Source organism: Gopherus evgoodei, chromosome 4 (assembly GCF_007399415.2).
Source record: "Gopherus evgoodei ecotype Sinaloan lineage chromosome 4, rGopEvg1_v1.p, whole genome shotgun sequence".
NCBI lineage: Eukaryota > Metazoa > Chordata > Testudines > Testudinidae > Gopherus > Gopherus evgoodei.
Window position 1 is genome coordinate 21,727,987 of NC_044325.1, and position 16,295 is coordinate 21,744,281.

Genomic DNA, 16,295 nt, shown 5'->3' on the forward strand with positions numbered 1-16,295 from the left:
TAATCTGAAAAAAGAAAGTTAAGTTTTAGTTTCTTTAGTTTGTTTGATGAATAAAAATAACGTCCTTTTTGATTGAGTATTCAATACATGTTTGCCTTTAAAAAAAAGTTCCCTGGGTGCAACCCTAATGAAATGTGCTGCATACACCTATGAGGTTAAGATATATGTCCTTGAGAAGTTTTAAATACTTATCAGTTTTACTTCACTTTAAATATAGTGTCTTCTTGCAAAGATATACCAAAACCCGTAAGTAGAATATCTTAATTGTTAATATTTTTTTAAAAGAGCCGAAGATTCATCCAGAGTCTCAATATATTTAGAAAATTAGGAAAGCGACATACTTGATAAATATCACAAACATTGTTGCCCATTTCAACTCACCTCTCTGATTCTCTTGATCTGAATATAATTTGATCGACCCCAGTCAAGTTCTTCCTGAAGGGCACAGAGAAAATTAAAGATATAATGCATACATGGAATATTTGTTACCTGTTTATTTCCATACTGGTTCCCAACTTATTCAGCAATGTACCACTAATGGGCTCTGACGCCCACTGCATACATACTGGATAAGCAGTCCAGACTCACGATAGAAAGCTGCAGAACTAGGCCACACTATTTACATACCCATGTGCTGGTCAGTCATGTATTTCCAAAGGTGTAAAGATGCTAGGTATCAATTAGAAACATAGAATCATAGAATATCAGGGTTGGAAGGGACCTCAGGACGTCATCCAGTCCAAACCCCTGCTCAAAGCAGGGCCAATCCCCAACTAAATCAACATAATAACTATGGCACTCGTATACCACAGCAATTGGGGCCTTATAAGTACCTTAAATAAACCTACCAGTCCAAACCTTTCACATGATCTCCTTCTTAACACACATTGCCCTGGGAAAACAGGATTTCACTTTTTCTGGATGCACAGTTTTAGCAGACATCAGACAGATAGGTCCTGCGGATAATTTGTCCTGGCTACTCACTGGAGCTTCAGTAAATGTACACTGGTGCTCACAAAGTATGTAACAAATCAGAAGGGTATTGAGAGAAGCCAAAATGGCCCACATCATGCTATGTGTTTTTTGATGCGATCATTAATGGGGAAAAAAGTTACCTCTGTGGGTATCATGACTCTTGCCACGGAGGCAATAAAGGAGTTGTTTTTCAATAGGTAATGAAAGGTACCTTTGGGTTCCTGGTTTCAGAACCACATCAGCAGCTTGCCTCAAGTCATTTTTCCCCTTTAGCTGGTATCCATCACTCTTTCCTCATGACTTCCTTGAAGAAAGAGTGTAGTAGAATGGTGGAACTAACTTGGGCTGGGAGCAGTTTTAGCACACCAGCACTGCTGAAGAAAGGCTTCCTAAACATGGAGTATTTCTTCCACTTGGAATGTGCATTTTACTCTGTACTTTCATTATGGTAGAGAAAGGAGCACAACTGAAAAGGGTGACCAAATGGGAAAAGGGGGGAAAAAAGGGTCAGGACAGGAGTCAAAAAGTGAGCAATATACTACTACTTTGGCGGATGCAAAACCTGCTGACTGTGGACACCACCAGATACAGCATGACTGAGCCCTACAGTCATGAATCACGACCATCTCTGATATCAACTAAGAGAGAGTCACAGCTTATTAATGTTGGATTGGAGCAAGGTCAGGATCCAGCAAGACTATTTTATAGCTGTAAATAATTCTTTACAAAGCCACACATCATATGCAACACAGAGTGAAAGTTCATAATGAAATATAACGTAATTCACCATTCATGTTTCTGAATAAATGCTGTACCATCTGATTACTGACTAATTACTCAGCCGGTACTTCCCATTTACAACTTTGTGAAGCTGAAGATTAACATAGAGACTACTTTGAGGTTTGCTTCCTGTACTGGAAATATGACACTTCAGTGTCAGTGTCTTCTACCACAGATGAAAAAAAAAACATTAACTAACCTTCGGATGCCTCAGTTCTCCTCTTTGTCTGCAGGCTTGCCATGCCTAAAACAACACATAACTTTTTTAGTTCTCAAGAACGTGTTGCATTGCCTACCACAACACATGGATTTAGCACATTTAAAAGTAACAAATATTTTTTCCAAACTTTGCATGGAAAACTGTAGCAGGAAAAAACAAGTTTATTTTTTCTACCCTAATTCAAACACCCCAAGATGGTGGAGGCAATTATGAAATGCTTAGAAATATTAGAGAGACTACAAAATTAGAAAATTCATTAATAGGGGATTTCAACTATCCCTATATTGACCAGGTACATGTCACCTCAAGATGGGACACAGATAACATTTCTAGCCACCATACATGACAGATTCTTGAAGCAGCTAATCCTGGAACCCGCAAGGGAAGAGGCAATTCTTGATTTAGTCCTAAGTGGAACAGAAGATCTAGTCCAAGACGTGAATATAGCTAAACAGCTCAGTAATAGTGACCATAATATAATTAAATTTAACATCACTGGAGTGGAGGGGATACCAAAGAAGCCCACCATAGTAGCATTCAACTTAAAAAAGGGCAACTAAACAAACGTGAGGAAGCTAGTTACTCAAAAATTAAAATTAACAATCACAAGAGTGAAATGCCTGCAAGCTGCATGGAAACGTTTTTAAAACTCCATAATAGAGGCACAAATGAAATGTCTACTCCAAATAAATAAAAATAGTGAGAGAACCAAAGAAATGTCACCGTAGCTAACCAAGAGAGTAAAAGAGACAGAAGCAAAAAGACATTGTTTAAAAATTGGAAGTCAAATCCTACTGAGGACAATAGAAAGGAATAAACCTTGGTAAGTGTAAAAGTATATTTAAGGAGGTCAAAAAACAATTTGAAGAGCAACTAGCAAAAGACACAAAAATTAACAGCAAAAATACCTGACAATTAGTGGAGCCACTGGCCAACTGAGTTGCTAAAGGAAGACTCAAGGAAGACAAGGCCGTTGTGGAGAAGCTAAACAAATTCTTTGCATAGGTCTTTACTGCAGAGGATACAAGGCAGATTCCCACACCTGAGCTATCCTTTTTAGCTGACAAATCCGAGAAGCTGTCCCAGACTGAGGTGTCAACAGGGACGGGTTTGGAACAAAATGGTAAATTAAACAATAATAAGGATTAGATGGTATCTACTCAGGAGTTCTGAAGGAACTCAAATATGAAATTGCAAAAACACCACCCAAGATAAGTAACATCGCTTAAATCAGCCTCTGTACCAGATGATTGGAGTATAGCTAATATCATGCCAATTTTTTAAAAAGGCTCCAGCACCAATCCTGGCAATTACAATCCACTAAGCCTAACTTTAGTACCAGGAAAACTGGTTGAAACTACAATAAAGAACAGAATTATCAGACATATAGATGAACGCAATATGTTGGGAAAGAGTCAACATGGCTTGTGTAAAGGCAAATCACACTTCAATCTATTAGAATTCTTTGAGGGAGTCAACAAACACGTGGAGAAGGGTGATCCAGTGGATACAGTATACTTGGACTTTCAGAAAGCCTTTAACAAGATCCCTCACCAAAGGCTCTTAAGCAAAGCAGGTAATCATGGGATAAGAGGGATGGGTCCTCTCATGGATTAGTAACTGGTTAAAAGCCAGAAAACAAAGCATAGGAATAAATGGCCAATTTTCAGAATGGCGAGAGGTTAATAGCAGGATCCTCCAAGGATCTGTTTTGGGACCAGTGCTGTGCAACATATCCATAAACGATCTGGAAAAAGGGGCAAACAGTGAGGTGGCAACATTTGCAAATGATACAAAATTACTCATGATAGTGAAGTCCAAAGCTGACTACGAAGAGTTGCAAAGGAATCTCAGAAAATTTGTTGACTGGGCAACAAAATGGCAGATGAAATTCAGTGTTGGTAAATGCAAAATAATACACATTGGAAAACATAATCCCAGCTACAAACTGTTGGGGTCTAAATTAGTTTTTAAAACTTAAGAAAGATCTTGGTGTCATTGTGGATAGCTCTCTGAAAACATCTGCTTGATGTGCAGTGCCAGTCCAAAAAGTTAACAATGTTAAGAACCATTAGGAAAAGAATACATAATAAGGCAGTAAATATCATAATGCCACTACAAAAATCTCTGGTATGCCCACTCCCTGAATACTGCATGCAGTTCTGGTTGCCCCATCTCAAAAAAGATACATTAAAACTGGAAAAGATAAAAGCAACAAAAATGATTAAGGCTTCCATATGAGAAGGGATTATAAAGACAGACTGTTCAACTTGGAAAAGAAACAACTAATAGAGGATATGATCGAGGTCTGTAAATTCATGAATGTTGTAAGGAAAGTGACTAAGGTAGGTGTTATTTACCCCTTCACATAATACAAGAACTAGGGGTCACCCGATGAAATTAACCAGCAGCAGATTTAAATCAAAGTAAAGTAAATATTTCTTCACACGATACACAGTCAACCAGTGGAACTCATTGCCATAGGATGTTGTGAAGGCCAAAAGTATTACTAGGTGCAAAAAATAATTAGATAAATTCATGGAAGGTAGGTTCATCAATGGCTATTACCCAAGATTCCAATCTGATAGTGGAAAACAAGCGTTACTCCATTTTGAAACCCTTACCATTAGCTGAAAGCAGGCAGATCACATAGACTGATCTGGGGCAGAAAAATAGCAAGTTTATGGAAAAGTGGTAAGGCAGCATATCATGACACCAGTGGCTCAACAGTCAAGCTGGAAGAGGATATCAAGGGGGGTACCACATGGATTGGGTCTGGTTCTGTTAAATATCTTTATCAGTGATTTAGATATTGGCATACAGAATACATTTACAACGTTTGTGGACAATACCAGGTTGGAAGGGGTTGCAAGTGCTTTGGTGGATAGGATTATAATTCAATACAATCTGGACTAACTGGAGAAATGCTCTGAAGGAAATAGGATGAAATTCAATAAGGACAAATGCAAAGGACTCCACTTAAGAACAATCAGCTGCACACATACTAAATGGGAAATGACTGCCTAGGAAAGGGTACTGTGGAAAGTAATCTAGGACCATAAGCTAAATAACAGTCAACAGTGTAACACTGTTGCAAAAAATAAAGTAAAATAAAATAAAATAAAAAAATTTAAAAAAGCACAAACATCATTCAGGGATATATTAGCACGAGTGTTGTAATCAAGACACAAGAAGTCCTTCTTGTACTCTAGTCTGCCCTGATTAGGCCTCAACTGGAATAGTGTGTCCAGTTCTGGGAACCACACATCAGGAAAATTACGGACTAACTGGAGAAAATCCAGAGAAGAGCAACAAAAGTGATTAAAGGTCTAGAAAACATGACTTGTGAGGGAAGAATGAAAAAAATTGTGTTTGTTTAGTCTGGAGAAGAGAAGACAGGGGGGACATGATCACAGTTTTCAAGTACATAAAAGATTGCTCAAGAAAAAGAGAAAAATTGTTCTCTTTAACCTCTGAAGATAGTACAAGAAGCAATGGGCTTAAAATTAAAGCAAGGGCAGTTTAGGTTGGACATTAAGAAAAACTTACTGTCAGGATAGTTAAGCACTGGAATAAATTGCCTAGGGAGGTTGTGGAACCATCATCATTGTCTAACTTGCTCTTAAAAATCTCCAATCACCTCTCAGGGATGGTCTAAATAATACTTAGTCCTGCCTTGAGTGCAGAAGACTGAACTAGAAGGCCTCTCAAGGTCCCTTCCCAGCCCTACCCTTCTATGATTCTGTGTCACTGAGTGCAGCAGCAAGGGCTTAACCACAATGTTGGTGCATGGTCAAAATTCAGACTATAAAATAAGCCAAAAGCATAACAGGAAAGAGACGTGACAAGAGAAAAGACGACAACCCGACTCTAGATTACTGACCATCAGATGCGGGGCCCTGCTCATTCAGCATCACCTTGGATTGTATGCAATTGCAATTTGAGGTGCTTTTAGCTTACTGCAGTAGAGAGTTTTGTATTAATAAAAAATAAAGGTGTTCTGTGTTTGAAATGCTTGCATCACTCACTTATGCCACGTGCTTGGGGAATTCCTGAGACCACCCTAGCATATTGAAACCCTGTGGGTAACATATGATCTAGGTGTCCCTAAATCTGATTGTCAGATGTTGGGACTGGACAACAGGTGATGGATCACTTGATAACTGCCCTGTTCTGTTCATTCCCTTTGAAGCATCTGGCTTTGACCACTGTTGGAAAACAGGATATTGGGCTAGATGGACCACTGATCTGACCAAGTATGGCCATTCTTTTGTTCTTAAAATAATCTTTTGGGGTGACAACTATGGAAAATTTAAGCTCAAAAGAATATTAGGAAGTTCAAGCTAATGAAAAGAACAGCTATTTACCATACGGTAACTGTGGTTCTTCAAGAAGCTGTCTGTGTGGATCCCACTGTAGAGATGCATGCGTCTCACACACAAGATTGAAGTCTTTTGATTAGTAGTGTCTATCGGGGAAGACAGCCCGAACAGTTTTGTTCCATCAGTCTAATAAAGCAAGGCTCTGGAAACGTGCAAAATGCAATTTCTTCTCTTCTGATATAGAGTGGGGATTCAGGAAAGAAGATAGGGAGATTGAATGATTCTCACAGAACTTAGACCATCTTGGGAATTAATTTAAGAGTGAGGTTTCAGCCCCATTTTGCTCACATGAAATGTTCAGAGAGATTCAGCCTTAAGTGCTTGAAGCTCACTATCTCCCAGCCAAAGTGATGGCAACTAGAAGGATTGTCTTCAGGATGAGATGATGTAAGGAGCATTCCAAAAGAGGTTCTAAAGCAGGGATGAGCGGATCCAGCCCGCGGGATTGCCACTCCCGTGGCGCCACAGGCCCCACGCCGCTTCCGGAAGCAGCCAGCACCACGTCCCTGTGGCCCCTGGGAGACGGGGGGCAGAGTGCTCCGCACACTGCTCTCATCTGCAGGCATGCCCCCGCAAGCTCCCATTTGCCAGGAACAGGGAACCGTGGCCAATGGGAGCTTCGGGGAAGGTACCTGCAGGCGAGGGCACAGCACAGAGCCTTCTGCCCCCCCACCCCTCCTCCAGGGGCCATAGAGATGGGATGCCAGCCGCTTCCGGGAACGGCGCGGGGCCAGGGCAGGCAAGGAGCCTGTCAGTCTCGCTGCACGCCGCTGCCACCCTGGAGCTGCTCCAGGTAAGTGGCACCAGGCTGGAGCCTGCACCCCAACCCCCTCCTACACCCCACATGAAACCCCCTGCCGCACCCCAACCCCCTGCCCTGAGCCCCCTGCCGTACCTTGCACCGCAACCTACTGCCCTGAGCCCCCTGCTCCACCCCTCCTGCACCTCAACCCCCTACCCTGAGCCTCCTCTCTCACTCCACACCCCTCCCTACACCCCTGCCCTGAGCCCCTTCCTGCACACCGCACTCCCTTCCACACTCCAACCCCCTCCCCCAGCCCTACATTCATGGCCCTGCATGCAATTTCAAAACCTTTTCCCACCCCTATTCTAAAGGGAGGCTCAGTGAGCCTCAGAAGGATGATACTGAGATCTCAGGCAGTAGGCCCTGGAGAAAATTTTTTACATCAGGCTGGAGAAGACCAAGCACAACGGCACAGGTGGATGGCAAGCAGACATTGCTACAAGGCAGACATTAATGGAGTGGAACACAAGGCCAGAAATATTTGAAATGCATCCAGTAGTCAAGGATTTTTGGTATCAAGGGCCCTGTCTGTGCTAAACTGCCCATACTAAGAACCTCTTTCATTTTGAGTACCGAGGCTTTCTGGTAGACATCTTCCTGCTCTGTATTAGGATCTCTTGAACCAGCAGGGAGCAGTCTCTGTCCATGGTATTTAACCAAACAGCCATGCTGTCAGATTCAGTGACCCTGGGTCTGGATGGAGTATCTGACAGTTGTGGCGTGAAATCAGGTCTGGGAACTGGAAATGTGGTTGAATGAACATCTGTAGCAGGTTTGCCAGCCAAAACTGGACTTGGACAACAGGAAGCTAGGAGGATGATCATGGCTCTATCTTGTGATTTTGGATACCAGGATAGGGAAGGGGGACTTGGTGAGAAGCCATATACCAGGCCTTAATTCTACTGCAGAAGGAGGGGGTCTGGTAATGATCCTGTGCTCACACCCCTCCTGGGGAAAAAAAATCTGACATTTCACCACATACGTGAACACTGACCGATGGCCTAACAACCTAAGGCAAGTCCATACTATTGTAGTCGGGTTTGATTTTCTCTCTAGTAATAGTGACTGCAACAACAGGAACCTGTCCTGAGGCAGGTACACTCTGACCAACCTGGAATTTATCATGGCCCCTATGAACTCAATCTTGTGTGATGGGATAAGAGACTTTTTCATGGGGTTCATCAGGAAGCCCAGCTGGGTGAACCCTGAAGAGGGATGGGGAAGAAGGGTGGGTAAAGCATAAGGAGTGGATATAGATGAGACAGCCTGGGGCAATGCCGCCTAGCAACCATTTGTCAGCTGTTATAGGAGACCAAGCCTACTGGAAAGATGAAAGGCAAATGTGGTAAACAGGCTCTGGACTGCCATTTATGTGACGACAAACCCCCCCCCCATCAAACCTACTGCCTCTGAGAGGGTGGCAGAGGTGACCACCATCCCCTGCTTTTTTTTATAAGGAAGCAATCCTTGTCGGGGTTGTGGTACACCAAAGAGCCTGTGCCACCTTTTCCTGGGTCACTGTGGTTTCAATGTCCAAGGTCACTGCAATCCAGGAGAGGTGGTCTTGAAGCTATCCATCGCTGGTGTTTAACAGAGGCGAAAGTGATAACAGGTCTAATGACAATGTCTCAGGCGTGGATGGAGGTTGGTGCTGTCCCTCCGTTGTCACATCAAGGTGCTTTCTGAAACCAATGTCTGGCTCAGGCATGGTTGACCTGGCTAGTGACACCACTGGAGAGTAAGATCTGCTTCTCCTTGATGCATGGGAGAGGGATCAGCTCTAGGATATGTGTGATGATGGACCCCAATTCAGGCCAATAGGGCCAAGGTAACATTGTAAAAACATAATAAAATACAGGTTGGCCGACCCAGTGTCACTTGTGCCTCACTTGAGGGGCTTCCCACATTCTCCTTAGGGATGGGTTCCAGTTGTAGGGGACAGAGGGGTCTCTAGTTGAAATCAGTAAAAACAAGTAGGTCAGCAAGGGTGATGAGTATATTTTCTCGAATGGTGATGTCATAGTTTGGTGTGACCCTGGATCCAGCACCAGCTGTAGTCTTGATGTGGAAGATCTCTCAAGAAAGGATGCAGATTCCTCCATTAGGATACATCTCCGGTCTTTGATGGGCAGAGTCAGTAGTACAAATATCTGTGACTTAGTTGGTTGCAGGCTGCATCGAGGAGAAGCAGATCTTACCCTTCAGTGGTGTCACTAGCCAGGTTAGCCAACTGTGCCATGCTAGTGGTTCATCTTGGAAGCGAATGAAAACTGGGAGATTTTATCTTTGGAGGACTAGCGTTGGAGTCCTCCTTGTGCAATATTCATTATGCTTATGCTCTGTCCAGCCCCAGTTCTGCCTTTCACTGTCGGGGGCACAGGCCCAGATCTGTAAAAGCTGAGGTTGTCTGTGCCAATGTTGTCAGTTCCCTCTTTAATGCCTACTTTTCAATCCTGGATCATTGTGTCAGACTGAAGGAGTGCTAGTTGCTGATGATGATTTCTTCAGCTCTGGTCTAGCAGATGTCGCTTCCTTGAGGATAGAAAAGACTTGCATGGACTGCACTAAGAGATGTAGCTTGAGTCAAGCATCCCTAGATTTGCAAGTCCTTGATGAACAGGACCAACATGCTGAGCACTGGTACAGGATGTTACTTTCCACCAAGCAGAATAGACATCAAGTAAGTCATTCGGTGAGGGGGAAACGAGGCAGAGTTTGAATCCAGAGTTTAGAGTCTGCCATGCCACTACAATAAGCACCTCAGCTCATTATTGGAGGGGTACCAATTACTTTTCTTTTTCTAAAATGTCCAATTCTGGGATTTGCAAAGAGGAAAACAACAACTTCTCAGAAGATCTGAGAAAAAAAACCCAGATTTTTGAAGCTCTGAAAAGAGTAGTGGATTGGATAATCACTGGGTTCCATCTTGCTACCGCAGCAGTAAGAAGGAGCTGTGGGAGGGTCATTTGGCCTTTTATACCCTCACACGGGAGCATGATGCGGCACAAGGTGCGCCACCAGAAACTGCTATTCAAAAGTCTCCGTTACGTGCATGAGCCAAGGGTGCACCTACAGGGGGTTCCACACTGACACATACTTGAAGAAACAAGGGTTATGAAAGAAACTTCTTTTGGAAACCATCTAAAGAGGAGAATAATGAAATAAAGTAGCTCAAATTAACATTGTACAGATTATATTTTAAGCAGCTATTATCAGCCCTATTAACACTGCAGAGGTTCTACAAGGCTAAGTAAACACATCTTTATGTTTGTTAAATTTCATTGGGAGATCAGCCCTTTCATTAGAATACTAGAAAACATGGATTACCTTAAATGCACCCACAAGTGCAATGCAGTCACTCTTACTATTTCCAGAAAAAATCATTTTATTCCTGGGAATGCAAACAAAAATGTATCACAAGATAAACAATGAATAAGTTTAAGGCTATTCTATAAGGTTCTTACATCACCCTCATCACGGTAGTATCTCAGTGCCCTCCAACAGTGCATTAGGCAACTGTCTTGTATGGTTTGTTATCTCTCATACCACCACCCGATGGGGCGAACCGTGTGTAGTATAGTGTTTTAGTAGGGTTCTGGGTGTTTTTTAGAATGTGCACACAAATATGCATTTATGTTAGAGAAGGCAAAGGATGAAGTGTGGCTTGCATTTAGAGCAGACGGGGGGTGGTGGGTGGTATTCAGTTCACACGGAAGTCCATTCCAGTGTTTCAGTCCAGTTCTGAGAAAGCTTGGTTTTCTGTACAGACAAGCTTTATTCTTATAGTAAAAAGGCAAAGTAATATGTTCTTAGCATTGTGACTGACAAGAAGAGATCAAATCCCCACGCACCCTCCCCGCAAAGTGCTTACAGTCTAAGACGCCCTGGAGAAGAAGCATGGCTCGCTGCATATTTGTTTTAAAAACAAGTTAAATATCTTGAAATAAAATACCTGTATCCATCAAGATGTTGCCTGAAAGGCATTACAAAAAAGTTCTTCAAAGAGAGTGTTGCAGCTGCAACAAAAACAGATGAAAATTGAGAGCTGCAACAAGTCTGGATGTAGTTTTATGATGACTGTTCTTAAATGCTTTTTGTTCCCTCACCTACCTATAATAAGGCATTCTTCTAAACATCCAAAGACATGGCCAAGAACTATTAGCTTTCCAAGCTGCTGGTCCACAGGTAATTGTGCCAATACTCTTCCCAAGAAGGTTAGCTCACCATCATAAGGGTTTTCTTCATCAGGATGTGCACTAATTGCAAGTGCTCCCATCTTTATAAAATTAATTATCTGGTTAAGAGACTCAACTTTGCCAACATCTAAGATCTTTGCAGCCAAAAAAAAAAAAAAAATCTGGCCTAGAACAATAATTGAAATTAGTAGCAGAAACCACCATAGGTGCTTGGGGGAGAAAAAAGGTTGGAGAGCTTAAACCAAAAGTTAAAAAACCCATTTTTTTGCAGCTGAAACCTGTGTGGTAGAAACTGAAGATACAAATGAACTACGCTATTTTTAAACTGTTACTCATGTGTTTGGCGAAAGGAGGATATGTTTCATGTCATTAATGCTCCCACAGTGTTTATGAACAGGAAGCACAAGCCCTGTGCAGAGTTGCACAATATCAGAACCATCCTCCCCACGCACTATCCTTTCGGTATGGAAGAGGGGGACAGAATTTTGGCTTTTATTTATAAACAATTCTTATAATTTTGCTACTATTTCTTCCATACTTTCTCATTAAGGATGCTTGTCTACAAACAGGATTATTTCCCCAATATTCATCTGTGCCTGCTCCTAAATGAAGCCATAATCCTGTTGTAGCAACATTAAAATTGATGGCTGCAGAAATTACGTTAAAAGGGGGGTGATGTCCCCCAATAAGGGGGAAAAAAAATCAAGTGTTTCTAAATTGATAGGTTTTTTTTAATTTTTCAGTTTTCCATGAGGAGCCAGTATCTCTTTAAATGTCTTATTAGACACAAGTTCAGACTATTTATATATTTACAGTACATTTAGACTATCTGGGCTTTAGCAAAACAATTAGAAGTACCTGTGGCATTACGTCCTATATTCTTCATAGTAATATTATGATATGATTATGGCATCACTATGATGTAGTTTATACAAGATAGGTCAAATGAGATATAATTGAAAAGGTTATGAGTCACTGAACATGATTATCCTGTTTGTATACATGTATCATTTTGGTATCTGTAGTTAGGAATATTGTCTATGCATCTGTTATAAATGTGTTTACATCTGGGGAAAGCCCACTAGAGAGAAAGCAATCAGTCTAGATGGCTGGCTGGGAAGGGCCATTAGGCAGAACAATAGGTTTTAGAAGATGCTTATCTCCCACCAGGGAGCCTGCCTGGGGAGTCTTCCTGAGGATGTACAAACAGCCTCAGACTCATGGCAGCTGTGGCCCTACAGAGGCATCTGACCAAGTCACCTGGTACTGGACTCCATCGTAGAATACCAGTGTTTTTCCACTGAAGGGCAGGAGGGATAGCTCAGTGGTTTGAGCATTGGCCTGCTAAACCCAGGGTTGCGAGGTCAATTATTGAGGGAGCCACTTAGGGATCTGTGGCAAAATTAGTACTTGGTCCTGCTAGTGAAGGCAGGGGGCTGGACTCAATGACCTTTCAGGGTCCCTTCAAGTTCTATGATATAGGTATATCTCCATATATTGTATTATAACTAAAAAATTGGAGACATAGGGTTCCCACCATATGCAAAAGCTATTTAAGACAGGGGAGTGACATCAGGTTTGTTCTTCACTGACTCCCTGCCCAAGAAAACTGCTGGAAATGCCCGAGAAACAAGGACTGAACTGGAGTAGAAGGGCTGAACCCAGGCTAGAGAGATTTCTGGTTTGTGAAAGGACTACCTGGGGTTTGAAGCTGCAAGCAAGTGTAGCTTACCCTCAAGAATCTCTGCAAACTGCTTACATCATCATTTAGTATATTAAGCTTAGATTGTGTTTGTTTTTTTTCCTACTTACTAGGTAATCTGCTTTGATCAGTTTGTTATCCCTTATAATCACTTAAAACCTATCTTTTGTAGTTAATATATTTATTTTTGCTCGGTCTAAAACCAGTGTGTGGAAATCATAATGGGGATGGAGGAAGGGGGGGGCAGAAAGCTGTTGCATATTTTCCTCCACATTGAGGGAGATGGGTGAATTTCATGAGCTTGTGCTGTACGGTTCCCTGTGAAGTGCAAGACAGTATAATTTTGGGTTTACTCTCTGGAAGCTAGTAAGTGCCCTAGCTAAATAGCCTTCCCATTCAAGGGCTGGTTAGAAAGCCTGTTTGTGTGTTACTACAGCTAGATAAAAACAATAAGGAGTCCAGTGGCACCTTAAAGACTAACAGATTTATTTGGGCATATGCTTTAGTGGGTAAAAAATCCACTTCTTCAGATGCATGGAGTGAAAACTACAGATGCAGGCATTATTATACTGACACATGAAGAGAAGGGAGGTTACCTCCCAAGTGCAGAACCAGTGCTGACAGGGCCAATTCGATCAGGGTGGATGTGGTCCACTCCCAATAACTGACGAGGAGGTGTCAATACCAAGAGACAGAAAACTGCTTTTGTAGTGAGCCAGCCACTTCCAGTCCCTATTCAAGCCCATATCAATGGTGTTAAATTTACAAATGAATTTTAGTGCTGCAGTTTCTCTTTGAAGTCTGTTTCTGAAGTTTGTTTTTTTCAAGTATGGCTACTTTAAGATCTGTTATAGAATGTCCAAGAAGACTGAAGTGTTCTCCTACAGACTTTTGTATGTTACCATTCCTGATGTCCGATTTGTGTTCATTTATTCTTTTATGTAGTTGTATGTGTCCCTACCTGTGTGCTGATGAAAATGTGAAACTAGGAGCTTGTTACAGCTTTACAGGGTGAATGGGAGCCCAGGCTGGTGGGTTGGAGGGCTCAGTGGTACCCCAGTCCCAGGCACCCGTCACAGTGCCTACCTCTTTAAGATGAAGAATGGTGCGCTCAATGTCACCTATACTGGGTGGAGACAGAGCTGTTGCCAATAAGGCTCTTGGTTCCCCCATGTCAAGCAATTTAACCTTTAAGACTGTACTTCCTAATGGACATCGCTGAAAGGAAAAATAAATTGGGAAGTGTTATCTTTCCACAAATGGCAGAAGTTAACTCACTTAATGGAATGTTTCCTTTTATAAGAGACACATTTTAGATATAGACAGCCAAATAAATCTATTAGATAATTGAACTGTACTTCCCACAGCTAAGGATATACTCTACTTTTGCCAGGCTACGGAACCATTCAAGATAATGAAGTTTTATTGACCTGATATGCCTTCCTCTACAAAGAGAAAATGGTTAACACAATATGTCTATTTTTCCAGTAGAAGCATCCTGAAAGTATTTTACCAGCTTTGTTCTATATTACTAAATATTAGTCAAATTACTAGCTACTACTCCAAAATGTCAATCATTTTACCCTCTTTGAACATGTGAATAACTTTCATAATTATACATTACCTTTAACAAACAATGTAGTCACACTTACCACTTGCATCACTAAATATAGATAAAAACATATTACATTTGAAAATAATTCTTACCAGCATCTCAGGTACAGCATTCTCCGGTATACAGTTTGTCCAGAAGTCCTTGTGTATAAGCCTATAACAGTAACCTTTGGAAACACGTCCAGCCCGGCCTTTAAATAATACCGCAGATTAAGGCATGGTTTGGCAATGATTTGTAAACTGACAATCTCAGACTTAAACATGTTATACTAAAATTAAGAGATTCATTCACACACACACAGAAAATATTTCACTACAAGACAAAGCAGCAAAGCTAAAAGACTGAGTAAAACTCAAAGAAGGAAATTCAAATTGAAAATCCCCATCTGTCTGATTCCCCATTTTATGCAGCAACTGCAGAATGAATCCTATGAGATCCAAAGTCAGGATCTGGAAGATGGGAGTAAGGACAACTAGTGGTTAGTATGGTAGCCTGGAACTTGGGAGATTTGGACTGAATTTCTTGCTCTGCCACAGACTCGCAGAAGATGGGCAAATCACTTTGTCTCAGGCCTCAGCGTCTATCCATAAAATGGGAATAAATGCACTTCCCTGCCTCACCAGGGTGTTGGCAGGATAAATATATTAAAGAGTGTGTAGCAGTCGCAAATATTATGGTTGCTATAAGTAGTATAGAAAGTTGAGATTATCCAAGAACCCACCTAACCCCTGAAGTGTATGAGCCATACTGAGTTCATCTGTTTGTTTTGTATAGTAATATCCGGCTGCATATTATATCACTTTGTGGCAAAAGGTGCACAAGTCCTGAACTTGCAGTGAGCAAACTACGCAGCTCATTGCAGGATCAGCACCTTAGTCTAAGCTTTTTGGAGCTGGGATTTTTTAGGCACACTTCCTCTATTGTACAGCACCTCGTACACTGATGATTCATGGATTTCATATAACGCGAACAGAGTGAACATCATTTGAAAAAAGCCAATGCAGCATGTTAAGTTTCCACATTTATATGCACACAGAACAGGAAATGACAAAGTGTTTCAGTGAGATTTAGGCTCCTAAATCACTTCTGAAATGGGAGTTAGGCTCCAAAGTCACCTGAGCACTTTTTAAAATTTCACCTTAGAATTTAATCATCCTCCCATTCAAAAAAACCCAAAACCCTGTAAGAAAAAAATTTCTGCTAGAAATTAAGGACTTCATTTAATTCTCCCCTTTGAAAGGAAAAGTGGTTCTGACCTTGCACTGGAATAGAGGGTCTGGTCTGTAAATACCAAATGGAGTTTATGGCTCATTAGGGAAATAAAACCACATTTGCACAGATCAGAGGCTATCATGCAGGGAGCTGGCCTCCTTTGTTGATACACCTAAACCGCATATTCCTGGCAACATGGTTCTCAAAAGCCTTGTGCTACCACTGATTCTCCACTTAGAGCATACAGGATAAGTTAGATGTGATTGCAGCAGCTTTAATTCCCAGCATAGCTTTTCTCTTGGAAATCTACAAGATCCAGAGAGGTGCACTAGGACTAATCCTTATCTTGCTACCCTCTCCTGACCAGTACATTACCAGTCATGCAATATGCTCACAGAGAGGTTTGCT

The 16,295-nt window shown here is 41.7% G+C and overlaps 1 protein-coding gene across 1 annotated transcript in view; it reads right to left on the reverse strand.

Annotated features, from left to right (window-relative positions):
• The window catches only part of TDRD9 (tudor domain containing 9), a 148,558-nt gene that overhangs the window by 54,130 nt on the left and 78,133 nt on the right, over positions 1 to 16,295 (reverse strand). The window contains 7 exon segments of the mRNA XM_030558641.1: positions 382 to 435; positions 1,955 to 1,999; positions 10,490 to 10,553; positions 11,115 to 11,178; positions 11,273 to 11,438; positions 14,147 to 14,278; positions 14,768 to 14,865. Of these exon segments, the coding sequence (XP_030414501.1) occupies positions 382 to 435; positions 1,955 to 1,999; positions 10,490 to 10,553; positions 11,115 to 11,178; positions 11,273 to 11,438; positions 14,147 to 14,278; positions 14,768 to 14,865 (623 nt within the window).